General features: G+C 42.4%; 1 protein-coding gene across 1 annotated transcript in view; it reads right to left on the bottom strand.

Annotated features, from left to right (window-relative positions):
* LOC145776299 (uncharacterized) overlaps positions 1-24,689 on the bottom strand; it is a 61,218-nt gene that overhangs the window by 17,923 nt on the left and 18,606 nt on the right. Inside the window, exons 30-58 of the mRNA XM_082587701.1 lie at positions 24,432-24,588; positions 23,811-23,984; positions 23,211-23,328; positions 19,931-22,830; positions 18,741-18,883; positions 18,088-18,271; positions 17,430-17,723; positions 16,246-16,368; positions 15,404-15,531; positions 14,830-15,063; positions 14,287-14,512; positions 13,478-13,507; positions 13,126-13,268; positions 12,103-12,280; positions 11,295-11,594; positions 10,878-10,946; positions 10,645-10,790; positions 9,910-10,087; positions 9,046-9,738; positions 6,950-8,372; positions 6,721-6,836; positions 6,146-6,294; positions 5,676-5,847; positions 4,669-5,034; positions 2,890-4,372; positions 1,740-1,968; positions 1,154-1,423; positions 379-601; positions 99-170 (exon numbers count right to left, since the gene is read on the bottom strand). Coding sequence (XP_082443827.1) covers positions 99-170; positions 379-601; positions 1,154-1,423; positions 1,740-1,968; positions 2,890-4,372; positions 4,669-5,034; positions 5,676-5,847; positions 6,146-6,294; positions 6,721-6,836; positions 6,950-8,372; positions 9,046-9,738; positions 9,910-10,087; positions 10,645-10,790; positions 10,878-10,946; positions 11,295-11,594; positions 12,103-12,280; positions 13,126-13,268; positions 13,478-13,507; positions 14,287-14,512; positions 14,830-15,063; positions 15,404-15,531; positions 16,246-16,368; positions 17,430-17,723; positions 18,088-18,271; positions 18,741-18,883; positions 19,931-22,830; positions 23,211-23,328; positions 23,811-23,984; positions 24,432-24,588 — 10,921 coding nt within the window. The remainder of the gene's footprint in view (positions 1-98; positions 171-378; positions 602-1,153; positions 1,424-1,739; positions 1,969-2,889; positions 4,373-4,668; positions 5,035-5,675; positions 5,848-6,145; positions 6,295-6,720; positions 6,837-6,949; positions 8,373-9,045; positions 9,739-9,909; positions 10,088-10,644; positions 10,791-10,877; positions 10,947-11,294; positions 11,595-12,102; positions 12,281-13,125; positions 13,269-13,477; positions 13,508-14,286; positions 14,513-14,829; positions 15,064-15,403; positions 15,532-16,245; positions 16,369-17,429; positions 17,724-18,087; positions 18,272-18,740; positions 18,884-19,930; positions 22,831-23,210; positions 23,329-23,810; positions 23,985-24,431; positions 24,589-24,689) is intronic.

Here is a 24,689-nt window from a genome sequence, read left to right as displayed (position 1 = left end):
TCCGGCGAAATAGAATCGACAATTTCTCCCGTTCACAACAAGAAACTAAATCGTTGTTGATACTTTGCCGCACGAAACCTTCCCGACAATAAACCAACCTGTCCATCTGCACTCGCATGAACCCGCCAGCGTGATGGGTGATGTCGTAATCGTAGTAATGCGTGACGTATCTGTAGATGACAACATGGTTGACGACGTAGAATTTAGAATTAGCTTGCTCACATCACGATGAGATAAGAGACACCAAAAATAAACCAACCCCAACAGCGGAGCAGAAAGACGTATCATGTCATAATTACCCATGAGAACCAGCGCAAATATTTTATGTGAGCAAGATTTTGACTTCAAACAACCACTTGAGGTCGCATCGAAACTCACCGGTGGTCTCTTGTAGGGGACACAGGTGGTGGTGCACTGACGTCATCACGCCTGACAGGCTGAGCTTCTCGTAACTGTCGACGTAGGTGATCGAAGCGTGTGACGTCATTCGTTCGAGTTCGGTGACGTCGGCTGATCGAAGACCGAGCGCGACAACCCTAATACCTAGTGGATGGGAAGCTCGCATCTCTTCCAATCGTTGTAGTGAGACGGACAGGTTGTCCTGGTAACAAGCACAACTTAACAATGAATGACGTATGATCGAATAATAATCATTGAACTGATGTAAAACTGAATGTAACTTAAGACGCTTTATGCTGGCAACAAATGGAATATAATAATGACGTCACTCACGTTACATGTGACGTCATATAGACGTTGTTATTGATTCAATCTGCAGATAGTTCCATGGCCAGTTTCGTTCCCTCAACTACCCAATAGTTGAGTTGGATAAAGACATGGCAAGGTCAAGCAACAATATTACTTGGCTATCGGATGTGCGCCTGAGCAGCGCATTTCAAGGGTAGCTCTCCATTCAACGGCACTTAATGGATGAAATAATTCACAAACACTTCAACAACAAGAAGAAACTTCACCCTGTCAATCTCAGTAACCGGCTCTGCGTCAGTAATTAAAGCCTCTACAGTCTACAGGTTTTTATGCGCTTTGAAAAGCTTACGAGGAGAAAGATCCCTACAATAATTTAGAGTACACAGGAACTTGAACAAGAGCTTGAACACAGGGACAATCCAAAACCTAACTATGAGCCTCTGACCTTTGATCTCCCGTCAGTGATGAGAAATATCGTCCACGGAACATCCTCTCTTGCTCCTCGATCCGTAGTGAGAACATGATCCTCCACCTCTGCAAGACCCAATCCTGTCTTTGTCACAGAACCAACTGATGGACTGATGCTTTGTAAAGTCGCCGACACGTCATCAAGAGTTAGGTCATCGCTGAGTAGCGATTTGACGCGCGGTGTTGCGTCATAGGTGACAAAGCTTACGCGAGTGTCTTGGGGTCCAATTTCAAGCCTTTCGAGCACCTGAGTAATATGTTTTAGTTGACATCTACAATTGATGAGCAATCGACGCATGTCAATCTAGAAATTTCCTCATGGGCAACTACCGTGGTTTCGTTGAACTGTTGAAACAATAACTACAAGAACAACAGTGTTGCCAATTGCAGTTTTTACAACACTGTTGCCATCAAACCCATTCACAAGCTGGTTTAAAATCCTCACTTGGCAATCTTTCATGTCAAAAAATGCATTGTGACATAGTGTTGTGAACGCTGGGGGGGCTACGACATCGATTGCCCACAATGAACAAACAAACGATGGCGCTGCGCCTTGAACCAACCTGCTGCAGGAAAGCTTTCAATTGGTTCATCATGCCCCCTGTTGTGCCAGACGTGTCAACAAGCACCACCAGGTCCTGACTGTAGCGGCATTTGAGCGGATGGCTGCTGGTTAGAGGTGGACGAGTAGTTGGCGTGGGCTGCACATCACCATCTCTGTGCCCTCCCTCACATATATCCTCATACATCAGATCCACTACAGCCAACGCATAATATGGAAGGAAATTAACCCTGGAAACAAAGCATGATGTTGTCGCAATCCTTTCTGGAAAATGCAAGTTTTCCAAAAAACATTGGAACAAAAATTTAAAAAATAGCAATTCATTTGAAAGAAGTTAGTTTGAGATTTTCATAAAACAGACAAAGTCAACTGAATCTTTATGAGAACACGAAGGTATTCATAAAACGTGACAAGCAAAATGTTTGATGGCCCCAACAAACGAGATACGAAAGCAGCGACAGATGAAGCTAATTACGGTTCAGTCGAGGAAGAGGCCTCAGCCTTGTGAAATACAACTTTTTAAAATGGGGAATCAGTTACAATTCTGTTTTGTATTTCAATGTGAACAGACAACATGCGTAATTTTTACTAAAAAAAATTTTTCTTCTGCATAAAACAATTCATTTTTACTGAAATTTCCCCTATTTATGGTAATTTTTAACTTTTGTTTTTTAGTGTCAATGATGGCTTCAATAAATAGCTGTTATATGGTTTAGTAGGGCATAGGACTGGTGAGAAACAGATCACATGAGGTATAGTTTACCTGTAGTTTACACCTAATGTGATCTGTTTCCCACCGTATAATTTACTCGTAATCATCCTTGTATCTTCTGTTCAGTTTGTGCTTTTCAGTCTAGAGTGTCGTTACAGTTATAGTGCAAAGTCAAATTTATCTAACAATTTTTCATTTTATGTATATTGCAGATTTAATTCCTGATGAGGACACATGTACGTGTCAAAAACGTTGGAGTCAGTATGTTAGATATTTTGTTTTTTATGGTTTTCTAGGTCTAACGTAGAGACATTTCACCCCTAAATATCGATAGTTTTAGAATAATTTACGTTTTTTTTTTGTATAACTGCAACATTTTAAAGACGAAGGTTGTTTGAAAAAGTCAATGTCTCTTGTAGCACTGTATGTATAAGTCTACCTGTAAGCATTCACGAATCTCTGGTTATTGGTCAGCCATTGCTTATTCAAGGAGGACGCCTCTCCCATTACCACGGAGGTTACAATCGTGGCATTAGAATGCAATTCTTTCATCTTTGTTGCAGGAATTAAGTCCACTGGATGGCGCCTCAGCAGGAATATCACCATCCGCTTGGTATCGTAAGAGTTCAGGCGAATATGTTGATGGAAATATTCTTCGGCCTGGTCGAGTGCGGCCTGCAGGGAGATCGGCCCGGTACAGGGGGTCACCTTTAACTTGTTGACATCATCAGCAAATTGTTGTTTGGTGGAAGCAATCCTGTCCGATACTGTTGTGATGGTCTTTCCCATTTTAAAGATACCGACCCTGATTTCCTCCTCCCCGAATGCCAACCTGTTCCCGATCGCGCTTAGGAACATCCGAGCGCGTCGCAGTGTTCCCGGCTTCGATATTATGTCGTCATCAATCATGAACAATGCATCCAACTTGCAGGGTGCCACTGGGGTCCTGGTGAACGCCGGTGGGGTTGAAGTAGTGGGGGCGGCCTCCCTTGGAGCGGCGCATACCAACTCAAGGACTTCGTAGCGAAGATCTGGCAAATCTTCCGCTTTTCCAACCTTGATGTTTCCGTAAGGAATCGTTGTCAATTCTTCGGAGTTATCAATCGCAAGATTTCCAATCATGAATGTAATGACGTCAACTCCTTGCGTATCGGCTTGTCGTACTGACGTCACAAGGACGTCATCACTCAATTTTCCCATAAGGAGCAAAAGTTGGCGACGTCGCTCACGTCCGGTCGCGCCAGGGTTTGAAGTTTGGTTAAGAGCAAATTGCAAGGCCCTCCCAGCATTAGTTGAAACTCTGCCTTCCCCGTGCCGCATCTCAGCGAAAGCGTGAATTGTCGCGTCGACGCTGCTGTGACTCGACATCGTAAACTGAGTCTGCGGGAATTCGGCGTACGTAAATGCCGCAAATCTCGACGCATTGTTCGATCCCACCATTTCAACGAGGCGTTGTATGAAGCCAACAACATAAGTAGAACTTTCTTGGTTTAGTAAAGATTCGTCCACAAGAAAAATGACATCTTCCACCGGACACGCAAATCCAAGAGGAGGATGAGTAAACTCTTGCTCCGTGCTGCTGAAAGGAGTCTCCGTTGATGATGCTGGTACCACAGATGAAGCAAGAGCCGCCACTGAGGATGTTGATGAAACAACAAAAGAGGTTGAAGTGAAGTCAATTCCCTCTGTTTTCAAAATGGTGGAATACGATGATGTAGTAAGCTCGGAAGTGTCATCCGCAATCGGCGATGATGACGTTGCAAATGATGACGAAACCACTGTCGGTGCTGACTTTGCAGACGTGACGGTGAGGTCAGATAGCTTGGTTGTACTAAGTCTCCTTATATCAGACGTTGATTGGGATGTTGGACGAAGTGTGCCAATCGGGGGAGCCGTTGATATCTCGGCTGGGGGATAGATACCTGAGACAAAGCAACAAAAGTTACAGGTCAGACGGTTGGCAGGAAACAGCGGAAACTATTTGATTCCAAATCTCCAATCAAACGGCGCAAGAGGTCAGAACTTAAGATTTATCTTAATCTAATATTCCCCTCCAAAGCTTTGCACTCCAGCTTTGAAGATCTTAAGTCTGCTTCTCAATTTGTAAAACACGAAAGAAGAGCCCTTAGGCTGGCAAAGCTTTGTGTGATGTTTGTGCATCGAAACTTGTAAATTCTAGATTGTGAACGTTTTTATCATGAAGAACAACGCAACTCACCTTGGCACACCGCAGATGCAACTTTTTGGATGAATTGTAGCGACGAAAGCGACGCGTAACCATCTTCAGCAATAAAATATTTCACTTCCGGGAAGTCATCATTGAGACGAGAGACAAGTTTCCCAAGGCTGAAGTCAAGGGGGAGCGCCATCTGGTGACCGTTTATTCCGTTCAGGTCGTCATCTACATCCGTGCCATGAGATGAATAGGATTTAACAACCACCAAGTAAATGGTGATGTTCAGGGATGAGATTGCATCCAATCCTGTGATGAAGGATTCCAACTGATCAGCAGCTCCAACATCCACCATCAGGATTACGCTCCGATAGCGCACATCTCCATTGAAACCGTCTTCAACATTGTCACCTTAAAACAAAAGCATAAAAATTTTACCCTGTCCCCGATTTTACCCATCAAATGTTTAAAAAACTAGTGTTAAAAGTGGGCACAAAAATGGCTTCCTTGCCTTCCTGTCTGTTGTCTATTCTAAATCATCAACCACCCACATCAGCCGGGATACAACGAACGATATACGAATGCTTAAGGTAACAAAAGCATTCAACTGTGACCTCACAAAATGTTGTATTCATCTTCAAGAAAGGTGTAAAGGAACTTGAAAACAACATCATCAAAATATTTGTTTGTAGTCGCTGCTGAAGCTGGTTGTTACTCTGCGCTAGCAGCAGGTCCTGGGTTCGAGTCCATGCAAAGTAACCTTGACACGGATTGCTACGGCCATTTAAACGCCGAGTTGTTTGGGACCACAACAAGACGGTGGTCAACAAAACAATCCACACTGGATCGTTTGCTGGAGGAGCAGATGTTGTGCAAAGTGGAGGAAAAGATTTCACTTCAATGAAGGCTTAGTTGTTATAAGATGGATTGAACGAACGATCTCAGGCAACAAAAGAATGTTCTGATGATGAAACAACAACAGCATGAGGCGATGATAACCAATCGGTGGCGCTCTATCATGAGCCTGACAATCAAATGGACATCAATGTTACCTTGGTAACCACGCGCAAAGTTTTGAAGCGCTCTCTGGATGTCCCGCGTGGAGCCTGCAGGAAAGTTCATCTCGTCTATTATTCGGAACAGCGCGTCCCCTCGTCCGTCGTACCGTGATGGAACTATGGCGTCATTCATGTGCACGTCATCGTCGTATGACGCAATGTTGAACTGTCAATGTGTGGTTAAGGTGAGATGTGTGACGTAAAGCATATCCAACGTATGCAGCTCAAATCAGTTTGTTAGTTTTGTTGACAAAATATTTTACAATCATCTCAAACACAATGAGATGTCGTCCGTACAAGGATGACTGTATATACAAGCTCTGTATTTGTAAACGTCACATTGTCCGTGGAGCATCGTCAGTGTTTCAGTACCAGGGGGAAACAATTCAATCAGTTAATTGTATCAGTGGCTCACTTTCAAGCTGGAACAAAATGACAACCCAAAGCATCAGATAATTACTCACTAATGTCTTGCTGGATGAAACCGCAAACTTGGACGTGAATCCTTTGAGGAAATCTTGGATAGAAGTGAAGTTGGATTTAAGTTTGCTCCTAACACCCGATGACGTGTCCACCAGCATTGTGATGTCATGGAAGTCTTGGTTGCATAATACTGTAGAGATCAGACAATTGCAATAAAGAATATCTACGTCATCACCTATCTTAGTGAATGTCTGACGATGATGATGATGTTAGTGTCATCCAATGGAATGCATCAACGTTAGTCGAGGTTTTCCCTTTAAGCTCTAAACAAATCCACACCAAAATCTTTTAATAAAGAGGCACTATCAAGCAACGACAGTTCGAATCTCGGGGTGCGTAGTTGAGCAAGACACTTCAGGCAGAACCATGCATTGAGTGACATCCAATGGATGGATTAGTTTCTACGCAACATTTCAATTACAAATCAAAATCTCGCGCGTTCAACCTCGATGACCTATCTAAGATGCTTTTCCAGTTGACTACAAAAGAATCAACCAAACATGGTTTGTCAAAGAATGGCACACGAGCATGATACTCCACAAGAACAATAACACACCGGCTGGATGTTGCGTCGGAGGAAGTGTAGTGGTTATCCCTCCATAAATATTGCCACATACGCTTCTCCAAACAGCGTACACCATTGGGACGGCAAAGTAGTGGAGGTAACGGATCCTGGAAAGAAAATAGTTGAGTCCAAAAGTGGTCTCTCTGTTTTTATCACACAAGACAGAAGTAACTCATTTTTAACAATTGATAGTTATTCGGCAACAATATTCATAGCTCACTTGTGTGCGTTGATCCGTTTGCTGTCGAGTGGGAAGGCCGACCTGGGTAGGGTAGACGCCTGCTCCATCACGATGAAGACCGTCGAAGGACGACCTGACAACCTCTGTGTGGGTGCTATGAAGTTGGTGGGACGGCGACGTATTAAGAAGACGACCATTTGTTTGATATTTGTGTCTCCGCTTCTTGAAGAATGAGAAAGGATCTTTGACGCCTCTGAGAATCCTTTTCTCAAAGACAAACTAGAGGAGCGGTTTGGAGCGAGTACATGAAACACGTCGTGCAGGAAATCCTGCTTGCTGCCAGCCAGTTGATCGGACACAATCCCAAACCTTGAGCCGACCGTGTACACCCCAGCCTGAAAATGGTTCGGTCCAAAGACTACCTTGTTAGCAACCGCCAATAAGTATCTCCTCACTGCGCGAAGATGCTTCGGTTTCCATGTCAAGACGTCGTCAATCACAAATGCGAGATCTACTGGGCAGGGTGGGATTTGGGTGGGGGGAGCTCTCGGTACAGTAGGAGTGGTGGGAATTTCCACCCTAGGAGCGGCGCATACCAACTCAAGGACTTCGTAGCGAAGATCTGGCAAATCTTCCGCTTTTCCAACCTTGATGTTTCCGTAAGGAATCGTCGTCAATTCCTCAGAATTATCAATTGCAAGATTTCCAATCATGAATGTGATGACATCAACTCCTTGCGTATCGGCTTGTCGTACTGACGTCACAAGGACGTCATCACTCGGTCTTCCCATCAGAAGCAAGAGTTGACGACGTGGCACGTAACCGGAAAGATCCGGAAGAGAGGCTGTGGATCCGAGAACAAGCTCCAGTGCTCTTCCTGCATTGGCTTGCTTTTTTCTCCCTTTGTGAAAAAATGCGATCACAGCGGCATCAGAGATGTTGGAAGAGACTGACAAACCAAACGTCTCCTCCAGTTCGTCTCCGTAGCTGAACAGCGCAAACCTGGATCGGGACCCTCCCACTAACGTAATCATACTTGTTATAAAATCAATCAAAAACTTGGAATCTGAAGGAAGATTTAGAAGTTCGGAATCCACAACAAATATTACGTCTTCTGAAGAGCACGCCATGGATGGTGGAAGAGTGGCTGTGCTATGAGATGAAGCCAAGTCAAGTAGGGGAGTCGTTTCAGCCATTGGATAAACTTGAGTGGAATAATTCGCTTCATGATGCATAATGGGAGTCGGACTCCTTGTAATTCCTGTGGCATTAATCCAAACCCGTTTTGTGGTTCCTTCAACCCACTGAGAAGATGCAGGAATCAAAGGAGATTTCATATCAGATGTAGTCATGCTGGATGACATCATAGGAGATGTACGTGTGTCATAAGCTCTTGTGCTGCCAGCATGACTTGCAATCGAAGAGGTTGCTCCATGGAGCATTTCGGAAGGTGGCTCGAAATCTGCAAGACAGTAAAACTAAACATTGATTTATCATACAACCACCAGTCCTGCCTTCTACTACAAACGAGAAAGATAGAAGACATAATGATCAATACAACGTGAAAAACATTCATTGAATTAGGTTGCTTTTCAATGAATGATGAATTGAAAACGAGGAATGCGTCAGCAGAAGCAAATGACAAGAATCACATCACAGTGATAAAATGTCATGATGAACAACTGAACATCCCAGGAAATGCAATGCTCGAGTGTTGTTTATGTTTATGCCAACAACTTACGTACAATAAGTTAATTTTAGTTAATCTCACCCAACATAAAGTTCCTTCATACGAGACAACTTTTTTCATATGATGTACAAAATCTACACATTTTCCAAACAACACAATAATCATATATAAAGCAATACTATGGCATTCTTGTTTCAATGAATGCAACATTGCAGCATTGATGTGATGTTATCTGACGTCATGAAAACTACTCCACCCGTTTTATGCCTTAGAGCTGTTGCATTAGCGCACACCCCGTAGAGTTGAAAGAGCGTTACTTGATTGTTTCATCGTTTGCCGCGCCAGGCAATGTGCATTGATGTATCAGGCTAATGGCCATTGTGCTAAAATTCAGACTTCAAAACAAAATGAATTGAAATTGTTAACAACAAAACAAGCTCCTCACCTTCACAAACCTTTGTGGCGATATCTTTGAGAAAGGAATATGAGGTCATAACGTCATAGTTGGCCGCTGTGGTCACATCAACTGAGGGATAAGCAGCTCTGGAGGAAGATATCAATTGTTCCAGACTGCTTGCGTCCCCTTGGTTGAAGTCCTTCTCACGGTAACTGTTCAAACGTCCACCTCCATTGATGGCCTGCCCAATAAACCCGTCCACAACACGTCCGTCACTGATGGTCTCATTCTTGATGTTTTTATCGATATTCCCATCACTGATATGTTGACCTCTTCCTTCATGGACACTCCCTTCTCCATTGACACTTCCTCCTCCATTCACATATCCTCCTCCATTGACGCTTCCTCCTCCATTGACACTTCCTTTTCCATTGACACTTCCTTCTCCATTGACACTTCCTTTTCCATTGACACTTCCTTCTCCATTGAGACTTCCTCCTCCATTGACACTTCCTCCTCCATTAACATTCTGGTTTTTTACGCTTTCTTTATATTGTAGATCACTGCCATCTAACGCATACATAGATGATGGCTCAACCACCACGACATGAATCCGAAGGTCGATGGAAGCCAGCTCATTCAACCATTCCGTCATAGAATCAAGTCTTCCTTTGGACAGATCGACAACAACCAAAAGGCTCTGTGTTCGATTCTCTGTCCCCAAACCCGCTAGTTGTCGCGCTGAAAACAAAAAGCAACAAATTAAATCCAAAGATTTGCTGTTGATGATACATTGCAAGTTAGTTCTAACATATTGTGACGTCACAACAGGAAATACTTCTGCTTTCCCAGCACTCCTCTTACACAGCGCCAGCGGCGACAATGATAACCCTATAATAAAAAAGAGCACACCTCGGTACTTAGTGACGAAGTCCCGTATCGCCGACTGGAGGTCTCTTTCAACGCTGCGCGGAGTAGTGAACAAAGCGACCATCTCGCGAAATTCTTCAAGGTTGCAATGGTAACTACTGGGAAAAATTGCGTGTGGATGACGATCCCTGACGAGGTCATCGTACGTCATGATGGCCATCTGCGTAACAAAACAGCAAGCAAACTGTGATTATGAGAATGAGAATGCCAAGCCTTGATGGTTCATGAGAGGGTCATCATGGACTCAATAGGCGTGAGTTCGCTACCCTGTCGGGTCGAACAAACGGTGGCACAAAATGACACAAATGTCATCAATGAATGGCACTCAGCATTGAAGGAATGCAACCCTTACTCGATTGTATTGAAAGAAATCGGAGATGAAACAACATAATATAGAACCCCACGGCCCACATTGTGGGGACTAATTAACTTCAGTCTGCAATATATTGAGTTTCGTTTTTAGCAGCTTGATCTTTGTTGGTTTGATTTGTAAAGTAATTTCCATAAATTTCAAACTTCTTTGGAAGCACATATCTAATGTTTTGTTAAAAATACGATGTGTTTTTTTCTCAATCGGGAGGAAATAGATACAAGATTTTGGATGCAACATCCGGGAGACAACATCCTGGATACAACATCCTAGATGCAACATTCTGGATACAACATTCTGGATGCAACATTCTGGATGCAAGATCCTGGATGCATCAGTTTTCTCACCAACGTATTCTCCGATGAAATGACAAAGTGATCCGACAGTCCTAGGATGAACTTCATCATTATGAGATCGCTTGCAGTTCCTGTTGTGTCCAATGAACCATCTACCAAGACGATGACGTCATTGGCGATCCTTTCACACGTTGGACCTGTAACCATGGCAACCAGCTGATGAAAACTACGTCACTGAATCGCGGCACACCATGCTATGACGCAATAGTGATGAGCATACTCACCGATCGAAACCGAGAGAGATGAAGTTTCTATGGCAGCTGATTCCGTGGTGTGTGGTGGCACTGGTTGAGCTGTGGTAGAAACACAAGTTTGAATAATTAGGGAGTTGTTGCCATGGTAAAGTTGAAAGCTGAATGTGCAACATTTCAAAGTTTAATGTAAAAGAAAAACTGCACGCTCAGCAAGACGGTGCTAGAGAGAAGCCCAATTGCGGATCGATAGAATGCACTGCCTGATAATTATGTATTCGAAGAGTCCAAATTACACCAAGTTATCGTGTTGCATATCGCTATTTCGAATATTAAATTCTCCTCAGTACAATTTTAAAGTTTGCCTTCAAAGTGACAAGAGCATGAAGCAACTCGGTCTAAGCTTCCATCTACGTTAGATTGGTATTAATCTCTGATGTAATCACTTACGTCCACAGATGAGGTTCTGAAGTTGTGTGCCGTAACCAGGAAGTGACGTAAAACTTCCCGGAACCCAAATAACGTTAGACAATGAGACGGCGCCACCCAGTGATGAGATTAAGTCGTCTTTTAGATCGTCCATGTCAGGAGCAGGGGGAACCACCATTGCTATGACGTCAGTTCCGCTGTTCACAGACGCTTGTATAACGTCACTGAGCAACGGCACACTTCCGTCAAATGAAGGTCTTTCAAGTGACGTCACAAACAAAACCGCAACTTTACGAACACCGACTCGTCCACCAGATGGAGCTAAAGAAATAAAAAATGCTGGTTTGGATTTTTGTTCTAAACATTTTTGACATCAAAACATTTTTAATCCTTTTGGGTGATCCAAGGGCACAAATTCGATAGCGCAAACTTGAACCTTGCAACAGCCAGTGCATCTTGAACTCGAATGAAATAAATGAATTGGTCATTCGTTCCAAGCACGCACAGAGGGGATCTGCAAGTGGTACGGAGTGAAGTGGAGGACCAACAGAAGACCTCATGCCTTCAACAGACTGTTGCTGTTGGGGACGTTGAAAACAAAAACGTTTCAAAATTATTTAAAAATCTTGAAGCTTTTTGTTTCGTTTCGATGTAGACCCTTTTACTTGATTTCGTTGCATATAAGCTTCAGCTGCTTGTTTTCAAATAAAAGCGATTTAGTTTCGTGGCTAATTCAAAACGAATTTAAAACGCAAAATTAAAATTCATGCCAGTGTATGGCGCATTAGTATTCCAGGTAAAACCTTTTTTAAACTTTTCTGGTTTCTACCTCTAAGTTTTTCATTGAGAGCTTCCTGAATAAAAGACGCTCCCCTTGTTTTGCCACGGCCCGGATATTCCAATCGATCAATCCCTTCTTGCAATTCTGACGCGTGATCAAAAGTGTCTAATGAGAATCCATACGGCATGACGTCATGCAACATGTCGTCATAGAAGAACACGCCGACCTTTGACAATGTAACAATTCGTCAATACATATCGACGTCATGTAGATCTTAATTATTCATATCCAAACATTACGCTGATTGACAGTTGAAGAAGTTGATTGACAGTTGAAGAAGTTGATTGACAGTTGAAGAAGTTGATTGACAGTTGAAGAAGTTGATTGACAGACGCAACAGATGCACGCCAAGGATCTAAAGTAAGGAAGTCGTTCCTCACAAACAATGTTGATCAACACTAAGTAAGCAAACAATGTTGATCAACACTAAGTAAACAACAAAGTTGATCAACACTAAGTAAACAACAATGTTGATCAACACTAAGTAAACATCAATGTTGATCAACACTAAGTAAGCAAACAATGTTGATCAACACTAAGTAAACAACAAAGTTGATCAACACTAAGTAAACAACAATGTTGATCAACACTAAGTAAACATCAATGTTGATCAACACTAAGTAAGCAAACAATGTTGATCAACACTAAGTAAACAACAATGTTGATCAACACTAAGTAAACAACAATGTTGATCAACACTAAGTAAACATCAATGTTGATTAACACTAAGTAAACAACAATGTTGATCAACACTAAGTAAACAACAATGTTGATCAACACTAAGTAAACATCAATGTTGATCAACACTAAGTAAACAACAATGTTGATCAACACTAAGTAAACATCAATGTTGATCAACACTAAGTAAACAACACTGTTGATCAACACTAAGTAAGCAACTCATGAGAACAACATCAACTGACCACGATTTACCAATAACAAGGCAATGTTGCTGCAAGAACATGATCTGAAGACAACACAATAGCCACAGTTGTTAACACTTTCTGGTACCTGGGTATAGTTTGCACCAATTGGAAGCTTGTCAACCACTCTGTGTAGGAGTTCCTTGTAATTAGGAAGAGGACTTGAGCCAAACCAAAATTCCGAACCATCAAACAAAAATATAAGATCTGTGGCCTCCATGTAGTGGCACTCTACAGAAAAAAAAAATTCAAAATGTTAATCGGCTACATCCTCTTTGAGCAAACTGCATCAGCTATTTTGGTTAAACACATCATTGGCGAAGACGCATTTATAAAATTAAAAACGAGAACAACAATATCTTTCTATAGAAGTTTGAATTAGTCGTTCATCTTCAAAGATAGAAGTTGATATTTTAAAGTTTATTTTACTTAAACTTTACCTGGTTTCTCGACACTCGGTGGCTCGTACACTGAAACAGAGAAAATAATGATTTATTCACCAACATAAATTTCTGGAGGATCAAAGCAACATCATTCAATATCAATCTATGGAAGATCAAAGCAACATCACCCAACATCAATTTCTAGAAGATCAAAGCAACATCACTCAACGTCAATTTCTAGAAGATCAAAGCAACATCACTTAACATCAATTTCTGAAGTATCAAAGCAGCATTACTCAACATTAGTCTCTGGAGAATCAAAGCAACATCACCCAACATCAATTTCTAGAAGATCAAAGCAACATCACTTAACATCAATTTCTGAAGTATCAAAGCAATATCACTCAACATTAGTCTCTGGAGAATCAAAGCAACATCACTCAACATCAATCTCTGTAGGATCAAAGCAACATCACCCAACATCAATCTCTGGAAGATCAAAGCAACATCACACAACATCAATCTCTGAAGGATCAACAAAGGAAACTTCCCTGGTCTGTTGTACAAGCAGCTTCCGCCACAAGAAGGCAGGCTGCCATGAACAGACAAGCGGCAATTACTCAGCTTGTTCCAACAAATAGATAAAGCAACCAGAAGTAACCACGGGTGAAGGTTATAAAGTTTAAATAGTTAAATAAAACATGATTTAAAGTAGAATCTTCTGAAATAGTAGAGTAGAAATTTGCCTTATACCTTGCTGACATTACACTGGCTATCATGATTTGAACAAGGAAAGACGACGAAACATTTTCTTGCAACGAAACCCACAAAAGTTACCTCTTTTCAACTTCCAATAATTTACTTACTTTCCAAGGCGCATATAGAGTCTAATACGTCATCTCCGATACGATGAAGATCCTGCATCTTCTTCACCACGAAAGTGTTGTTCATCCCAGTTGCCATTCTCCTCAGCTCTTTCTCATCAACTGATCCAATCCCCATGGTAACCACACGGAAGGAGGAGCCTCTTCTGAAAGATGTCAACGCCACTTCTTCGACTTTCGATTTCAACTCATCCGCTTTATAATTATCCTGGATGACCAATGAAAGAATTACGTCATTTATTTTCAGAGAAGCCCCTTCTGTGCAACGGCTGAACCGACCACCAGGTGGCCTGACCAGTCCGGACATGTTCATGACTTGACACCCGACACAAGCGCCTCCAGTGGCGTACAGTCCCACAATCGGCCCAGTTGCTCTCTCCAGCAAGCTTTAAGAGCCAACCAGCAGCAGAACATTGCCTTGCGAATCTTACTCAACAAAATAAGTCAGATTCAAAATCGAGCAGAAATCTTGATTTACAACCAGAAGGAAGCGTGCGGTGTTTCTTGGAGTGCAAAAATTCTCACCTTTGCTCTTCCATCAGTGATGAGGAGGATAACCAACGGATAATCTGGTCTTCTCCCAGAGTCTTTGCCATGGAGCTCTGTATCAAGAGCTTTGATCATCGCAGTGTACGTGTTGGTGATGCCCTGAATTTTCCTCATGCTCTCGATAGAGCGCAACATCCCTTCTGTATCTCTGATGTTGCTGGAGAACTCCCATCTAACTTCAGATGTTGCAGCATATTGGATCAAACTTACCTAAACAATGATGACGATTCACCTCTAATTATTGCAAAACAATTCTCAATCATATCACTGCTCGACTCAAGGTCATGTACTCACTACTCATCCACGAGCAAGAACGCAATATTGGTACAGACAACGTAGGGAGACACCTTTAAAGACACCCGTCGTAGGAAGACAACGTAAGGAGACAAATTACTTGCGTATCAAGATGTTTACAGAGGAGATCAAGACTTCAACAACTCAAAGTGAAAATAATTTAAACTTATTTAAATTTTGGTCTCTTCTTTTTCCTACATTCACATTCCTCACTCGACGAAGCAGCAAGTTCAACTATTCGTCCCATTGTTCTTACCCTGGTTACGTCATTCTCCACGTCAAAGTGGTGGATGTGATCTGAGAGGAAATTCTTCAAAGATTGGTAGTCAGGAGGACTGATGCTGTAGGATGAATCAACGATGAGCATCAAGTCGATGCCACATCCTGAAGAAGAAGAATAAGAATATTTAAATAAAACAAACATACACGAAGACGTCCATGTTGAAAGGAACAAGCAGAGTAGGTAATGGTTGTGTTTGAAAAAGCTTCCACTCGCAAAAGAAAACAAAATCTAAACCGCCTAAGAGTTTTAAAATTATATTTTATGCTCAATAAGTGCAATAAGATGTGCAGTGAGAAAATGTGGTGGAAGAACATTGTGATATTGTCCACATGATCATTATCTTCCGCTTGATTGATCTGGCAACACTGGCAAGCGATTGTTGTACGTTAATAGATTTCAGCATGTCGCGTGTGCTTCTTGTTAGATGAAAGATAAGGATTCGGTATTGTCACAAACAACATCGCTACACTAATACACAATGACATGCGGCGCTTCATAGTCGCCTGTAGTTGATGGCAAAGGTCATGTGCGGCACTGTAGATGGTCAATGGAATGTTATTTTCCATTGCGCTACGCAGATGCCAGTTAGCTTCCCTGGTAAAGTGGAATATTTTGGAGACATTATGACAACTAGAAATAATCTTGAAAGCTATTCATTACTTTGTATTGTGTTCCATTGTCTAGAATGTGGATGACGTGACGAGTTCACTGAGATGAGATGCGCTAAACCTTTATTGCATTTAAACTCGGCTTGTTGTTAAAAATCTCCATTTCATTATCACGACACTAAAGAAACTACGATCACAACAACCAACCTTGCAGCGAGGGGCTGGTAACCAATGCGCCGGTAGAGATGGTTCTGGTTGGTCCTGGTGTGGATGGTTGGTCTGTGGATGGTTCCTCTGGTGGCACTGGTGCTGGTAGAAGAGGGGAACCCCCTGCATCAGAATTGCCACAAGAATTTCACAACCAACCAAAAATCTTCTCTAAATTTATTTCTGAAACTTTCTTGAAGCATCCTATCCCACGCAGTTATTAGCGTGTGGAATTAATGGGACAACACGGTGTCTTTGATCGTCTTGTCTACTACTTTCAAGGGGGTGGAGTCAATGCTATACAACATCAAAAATTAAATCTATCAGCTTACAGTATATCTTGTAATTAACCTAATGAGTCATCTCACAAAGATCTTAATCCAAACCGTAATAATAAAATTGAGACCAAAAGTAAAACTAGACATCAACTGCGTAGGTTGGATTTGTTGCAGACAAAAGGAGCAGAAATGAAATTTTCGCATTAAAAATGATAACAGAGAGGTATAGAAAAGAACAAGGATCTGTATCTGTGTTTTATAGACTTTCTTAAAGCTTTTGACAAGGTTTCACATGCTAAATTATTTCAAATATTGCATTCTGTTGATATCGATGGAAAAAACCTCAGAATTATACTAAACCTCTATTGGAAGCAAACGGCAGGAATACGTATAAACAACGATCTTAGCGAATTCAAACCGATACGACGTGGCGTCAGACAAGGATGTGTCCTATCTCCAGACCTTTTCAACGTTTACAGTAAGATGATTTTGAGAGACATCGAAAATATGAATGGAGTAAAGGTTGGGAGACAAAACATAACAAACTTAAGATACGCTGATGATACAGTCTTGATAGCAGAACAATCTGAAGAACTTACTAAATTTTGTTGTTAATAAAAGTAAAGCAATGGGTTTAGAATTAAAATCAAGAAAGACAGAATGAATGACTGGAGCAAAAATGAAAACTTATTCAAAATGCAACATTACACTCAACGGCGTTAAGTGTAAGAGATTAACTTATTTAAACAACGAACCAATGGGCCACAAACACAAAAACCAAAACTACCAATTTTATACGAATCAAATGACAGAAGTTTGGAAGATCATGATCGCTAACGTCTGCATCAGATCAGGCATATAATTGTCATCAGATTAGATCAGTGAGTATATTCGTTCAGTACTTACCTTTGCATATCAGTCGGGCCACTTCTGTGACGTGATGAGGCAAACTGGTAGGTCCATGAGCGACTTTCACCAGCTGCCCCTCAGACAGGGCCGCACCGGGCCAGGCGTACAAGTAGTCCGGGTAGGTGGCGAATCTCGCATCGGGCGAGACGTATGTTACTGGCGCTGCCACCAGTATGATGGAAACGTTCGATGACGTAGCTCGTTCGATGACGTTCATCAGTGACATAGACGTAGCGTCATTGCGAGTTGACGAAACGATGACCACTTCTCGCTTTCTTCCGTCATTTGGACCTAGGTACGCAATAAGAGATGTTCTGTGACATCAGGTGCCTGCATCATCAACGTTATGCAACAAAATGATCCGAAGGAAGGAATCGATCCCACTTCTTTCCATCACGTGCGATCATGAGCGCCGCAGTACAGCTAGACTCAGATACAAAACCCTGACATAAGTGGAAAGGCAGGGGTCATCTATCAGATGTGATGCTTCTGATTAAACTTAATATTTCTTATTTTTTAGTTTCTTTTTCTCGAATCTATTCCTTAAACTTAATGTTTTTAAGCACGAGCGAACCCGGCATTATGATGTCGACAGTGCAACATGGAACCCGGCACTATGATGTCGACAGTGCAACATGGAAGAATGAAGTCTTACTTGCAGCATACAAGTCGACGACTTGTTGCAAAGCTCGTCCAAGTTCAGGCCTGCTTGGGCGGTCATCTGCTTGTTGGAGGTTGTTGATTGCGTCCAACACTGAAGACTGGTTGTGGTACCGGTGAAGGGGAAACCCCAGGGTCGCGTTAGAGTGGGATGTGACGCCGTATTGCACCAAAGCAACCTAAAAAGGTAAATACCTGTCACCACTGGCTGTCATGTGAGGATGATGTGAATTATTTCATTAACTAATCGAACTGTCCTTGAAGTGCGTTGTTCAAACGCATTTCCCAAGATTTGAACTGATATTGCTCGATCTTGTTGGGTTTTATTCACAACGTCAGATGTTGATCCAATGTACTATCGGAGCTTCTGATCATGAACAACTGAGAAGAACCATAGGCATACGAAGCCGAGCAACGTGATCAAGTTTAACTAGGATCTGTATCCTAGTATAGTTTAACTAAGAAGAAGCATCGGAAGCTATTTATTCATCGTTTTGGCATCCCACGTAAGTGGCTTTACAACACGCAACTGTGATGGGATCCAAGCCGATAGCCTTTTGACCGGCAGTCAGACGTCTAAAAGAGGTAGCAATACTGTAGGTTACTTATAAACAGAACCAGCAGTGCAGACACCAGCCACAAACCCACCCGAACCACATCTTGTGAAATGGTGAATGTGGACACCACTCCCTTCATGAAGAGCTTCATGGCAAGGAAGTATTTCCGACTGCTTCCGATAGTTGCCGAACTTTCCAACATGAAAGTCACATCAATGGCTTGATCGTCGCAATCTAAAACAATGTGAGCTATTTCAGGTCTAAGCTCTCTAATTGGCGCAATATAACCCAACCAACGTAGAGGGTGGTATAATGTAAGTACACCGTGCTAACTTTTACAGAAGCAATAAAAAAGTTGTGTTTGGCGAACCTTGCGCGTTTGCAGTCTGCGCACAGTGGAGTTTGGATAAGGTTGACCTTAGTAATTAACACTTTCTAGTTACAGAACAATTTTGAATCATTCATTTCGAAACAATATGTTTGTTGGACATGGATAGTACAACTGCCGGTACCTTTGGAACAAACAGTGACGTCACGCAACTTCTTGAGAGTTTGATTTCATTACAATCTTCATAAAACTTTGATACCCTAAAAGTTTGGCGTTGACTTTAGGACATCAATGGGAGACATAAAATGGTTAAACCACCTTCTTGCTGTCGCCTCCACCCTTGATCCCCTATTCTTTTGCCTCTGCCCGATCTCATTACCGGTAAAGCAATGTGAGCTTTATCAAAACCAAAAGTAACGTTATAATGACGACACTGTGAGAGTTTTCTGATAAGAAACTAAATTTAAAGAAGTTTATCAGTGCCCAGCTCGTATCGCTGCTTAACATTAGAGATGTACGGGCGTCTCTGTACGGGCGTATCCATACGGGCGTCGGGCTTCTCCGCTCAACTATACACCAAAGGGGAATGGCCTCTTTCTCCTTTTATGAGTGTGGTGCTGAGGAACAGACCACATCATCAACGACTGTACCATCTTCAGCTCGCCTAATGGAGTGGAAGGTCTGCGCGTCTTGGATGATGAAACCAAAGATTGGCTGCTGTCTAGCAGACTTCCAGTGTAGTCTGGGAACATCGTGAATCTGAGGTGCTAAATAGGTAGACTCTTCACCTCAGATGCTCATACGATGACGACGACAATTAAAGATGTTAAAGCTTTGGTAAAGAGTTTGCTTTTGTAAAAGAAGGTATGTTAAACCCGCTAAGGTTACGCTGTTTTATTTCTCTATGGTTCAATTTGAGATGTTATAAACATAAATACACATCAACTACTTACACCTGGTTGGAGTCCCTGAAGATGGGAGCTCTATCGGTTGCATAGTGGTGGGTGGAGGGGAAATCGGACTTGGGGAAGTTGCGGCAGAGGCAAAACACAAAAGATCCGCCAACTCCCTTCCTTGCATGATGACGTCTTCATTGAGGTTGATAAGAAGTGAGTTTCCTTCAAACATCCTCCTCCAAGCGATTTGCCGAACTTCAGAGACTCCATCAAACGTCGTGTTGAAATAAACAAAGAAAAAAACGTAATCCTGGTTTTTAAGATGCGCGATTTGTTCCAAAACTTTATCACTCTCATCATTTATGTCATCCTCATCCTTAGGCAACCTACTCAGCACCAGAAGGAACAGTTTCTCCTGATCTTCGGAGAATCGGAGTTCTCTTTCAAAGAAGAGGTATATTCCCGCTGTGATGGCCCTGTTCAACCTGAAAGGAGTGTGCTGGGATGTTGGAGTCAAAACGTAGCGGGAAGATGACGAGCTGAGATGTTCTAGCAGCTTCTGTTTGTTGCTTCCATCCTCCGAGAAACTTATCTTTGCGTCATTAGATGCACCTACCACTTGTAAAGAGGCTCTTGAATACGTCGTCCCATCGTCGATGACGAAATCGGCGATGGTATAGTACAAGATGGAGCCAACGCGATTGTTCAGCTCCCATTGTGACGTCAGTTTGCTGTCAACGATTACGTGAATGTCAATTGGTCTCAAACACGAAGCTGTGAAAGTGACCTGGGGCTGGGGTGTGGTTGAGATAGATGGAGTAGTGTACTCCAAGGTTGTGTGAGGGATCAGTTCATCTGGGATTTCTCCAGGACTACACAGATGTTCAAAGATCGTAATTCCGATGCTGTTATCTAGTAGCTCTCTGGAGGTTGCAATACTTCTATAAACGTCTCCTTTTCTTAATTGTCTTTTGCTCTCCATGTTGCCATGGTGACCAAACACCATGACAACAAAAGTAACGTGCTCTGTCTTCGAGCGATTGAAAGCTTGATGATGAACGAGTTCCATGGCTCTTCCATGAGACACTGAGAAGATGACAATTGTGACGTTACGTGCTGTAGAAGGTCGTGCCTTGATGGTTGTGTTTATGTCCCCAAAGATCTCGCTTAGATCCATCACCGCTTCGTCATTTCTAGATGCAGGTGGAGTTGATCTCATGAGAAATTCTTGTAATTCGTTTGCATTATTTATGCTCACAACTTGTTGGAACACGTCGTTGAACTGGATCACTGACACTCGAACACGTTTTGTGTCATTAACACCAGTTTCAAAGTTGAGTGGATTCAAAGTGTCCACAATCTTCCGAGTAGCTTCGAACATGTTTGCGATGTCGGAGACAGCGGTTATTTCAGAATGATCCCACAAGAAGTAGACATCAGCTGGATGGGCGCAGTATGTTCTTGGTATGGGAAGCTGGGGTGGTGTGCGGCAAACTTTTCTGACAATAGAATCCAACCTGTCCACGGCATGTCCACTGGCAATGTCGGTAAATACAATGCTGTCCATAGAAGCCAGTTGTTGCCAAGATCGCTTCTCAGTGAGGTTGGAGTAGAGAGCGGGAGGTGTCAATATCGTCACAACGGTGTTGTCCATCTTCAGTTGACGAATAATTTCGTTCAAAGGACTTATCTTTGGACCAACTTCCGGCTTCCTTGCGTGCAAAACTAACACCGACTTGTGGATTGACACATCGTTACTCCTGGCTCCTCCTTGTCGGTACTTGAAATGCTCCATCTGGACAGCATCCAACGCGTAACTCAAATCGAACCGATTAGATCTTGAAAATCCAGCGGAGTCAATCAACATCGAGACAGCATTTTCTAAATTATCCAGAAGATCATCCTTCGAAGAAGTAAACTTCATCACTTTCCACAATCTGTGGTCCACAAGGAATAGTGATACCCTGGTGTAGGAGGGCGATATAGAAATCTCCTCAAGAAGATACTCCATAAAAGTGATTACATTTCTCCTCTTTTGTCGAGTTGTTCTGTGAGTGTCCGAGAAAAACAAATCAACATCCACCAGGATGATAAGATCAGCTCTCATCGTGCATTGTTCTCCTGTGGGGTAGACAGTGGGAGGTGGACTCGTAAAAATGGTGGATGTTACAGGAGGTGCAGTGGTGGATGGGATGTAGAACTCTGTCACTCCAGAGCAAATACCATTCAAGATGGAAAAAGCAACTGTAGTTTCTGGTTCGAACATATTCCTGATGTGCTGAAGTTGATAGAATTGTAATGTCTCATCATTGCCATGATATGGGGGAAATAGAGGTGGTTTTTCCCAAACACTTAAAGTGATGCTTTTGATGTTGTTTTCCGCGAAAAGGTTCATAGCCATATTAACGTCTTCTGAAGGTTTGTTGAATAACAAGGTAAAGACAATTGTTCCGCTTGCATTGTTTCGGTTACGGTTGACTGACACCGATTCATTGATGCGGCTCATCAATGACGTCACGACTTGTGAAAGATTGTTGTTTCTACTCCTCTGCAGCTCCATTTGGTAAATGGAATCAGACACTGTCGACATATTCTGAGGATCTTCCAGCCACAATAATTCTTCCAGGACATCCCCATACTGGACCAATCCCACTCTGAGCTTTGAAGTATTTCTTCCATAATCTTCAGGAGCAACAGCGGACACATAAGTGAAGAGGACTTTCTTGACATCCAAGAAGTCCGATGTAGTTAATTTTTCAGATCCATGGATCAGAAAGATGAGATTGATGTCCCCATCGCAATATCTTCGCACCGTTGTGATGTCCAGGACATGCTCGAAACGAGTAGTTGGTTCCTGAATGGGCGTCGAAGTCTCTGGAGGAGGAAGTATGGTGGTAATTGTAGGAGCACACCCATCAGAAGGCAAGCAATCCATCCTCCCATCCTCAGCGCAGGTGCTGAAAAACATCAAGTGATTGATGAGTTCAACAACAAGCAGAACATGATAATTTTATGACAAGTCTTTATTAATATTCAATTGATTGGAAGATTGGGTTTCAATCCTTTGTACAACAAACAAGAATCCCAATTTAAGACACAAACCGGAAATAAAAGCTACGGACTACTGCTACTGGTAACGTGACAGTGATGGACAGAAATAATAACCATTATGTTTGTCGTCCTTGGAATAGCATGGAGGGCAATGCTGCCAGAGATGCAACACAATGGACAGCTGAAGTGGCAAACCATTCTTGCGTCATTGAGCTTCATAATTATCATCATGTACGTCACTCACTGCTGCTACATGAACGATTCTGTCAAAATAAACTCAAGTTACCACGTCTGGCACGGCTGATCCACGATCACCTGGCCCACGTCATAATGTCGTCCTGTGACGTAGCAACCTGGTTGGCATCTGGCCACGCACCTTCTTACGTCATTGTCGTAAATTAATCCTGAATAAGAGTATAAAAAAAATAACGTTAATTAACATTATAAAGTTTATAACATTTTACTTGGTTGGGTGGTTTGAAATTTTGAATCTTTATCCTCGGACTGACAAAGCCTTGATAGGTTATTCCTGGTAGTTTCGCATACTTTTAGAGGCTCTTGGCGCAGGGCCGGTTACCGAGATTGGCAGAGCGAAGTTTTCTGATTGTTAAAGTCTTGTTATTATTCCATCCGTTTGGATCCGCTGAATGGAAAGCAATTCTGAAATGCGTTGCTAAAGCGCACACTCCGAGAGTCGAACCAGCGCTGCGTGATTTTAAGCCGAGCGCGTAACCACTGAGTGCAAACTTGTGTTTTACATCAAACCAATGAGAAAAACATAAACCAGAAGTTTCAACTCTGAGCAATAACTGAATGTTACATGCACAATTGCACAAGGTTTAACGTCAATTTGATGAATCAATATGAAATAGAATTCCACACTCACCTTTGGGACAAACTGGGAAGCAACCTTCCAAACACGTGACCGGAAGTGCGCATGTGCCGTCGTCGGCGATGCCAAGGTAGCGATGCTGGCACGTGACTGGACACGCTTGGTTGCACTCTCTGTAGTGCCAGGTGCAATTTTCATTGGCCGAATTATAGGATTCACACATCAAAGCTGCAAAAGTGTAAAAATAGGCTTGTTCGGTTGTGCACAAGACATGAGAAGTTATTCACTTATGATGTCATGAACAACGCTATTTAATATTCAGAAAATCACCAGCAGTTCTCACAAGTGGTCACAATGAAGTACAAAAGACGACGATTTCTATTATTATCTACATTCATTTCTTGCGTGGTTTGAAGTTTTGTGAAATAATCACTGAAGAGAAGCGACCTTGCATTAAATGCTCTCATTCCATAACAGGGGCTGTTAAGGGGATCTAGAGCAATTGGCCTCCACAGATTAATCTTGATTCTTGACAAAAACAATGTTGTTAACATTAAAATACCTTTTTTGTGACTTGCTTGAGATATTACAAACTGAAGGCAGGCAACCAGCTGAAGTGACAAAGATTCAAATTTAGCTTACAACACAATTTGAAGAAACGTCATCTTCACTTACGACAGACGCCATCCGTCCTCCACTTGACTGGGTGGCCCGCCTCTCCACAGGCGCGTGCATAAGCGGCCACCGCGGTACAGAAGCATTCGCAGTCAGCTCCACTGCTGCAGGCACATGTGTCGGACAAACAATTCCTGTGATACCAACCAACATCAACCTGCACACAATTAACATAATAACAGGCAGTTGAGGTGATTTCTTGTCATATGTACCCTCGGTGCCGCACTGGCAGGAATCAAAGAGGATGTAGGATGAAAA

Source organism: Aplidium turbinatum, chromosome 8, assembly GCF_918807975.1.
Source record: "Aplidium turbinatum chromosome 8, kaAplTurb1.1, whole genome shotgun sequence".
Classification (NCBI taxonomy): domain Eukaryota; kingdom Metazoa; phylum Chordata; class Ascidiacea; order Aplousobranchia; family Polyclinidae; genus Aplidium; species Aplidium turbinatum.
This window is presented reverse-complemented; position numbering and strand designations above follow the sequence as displayed.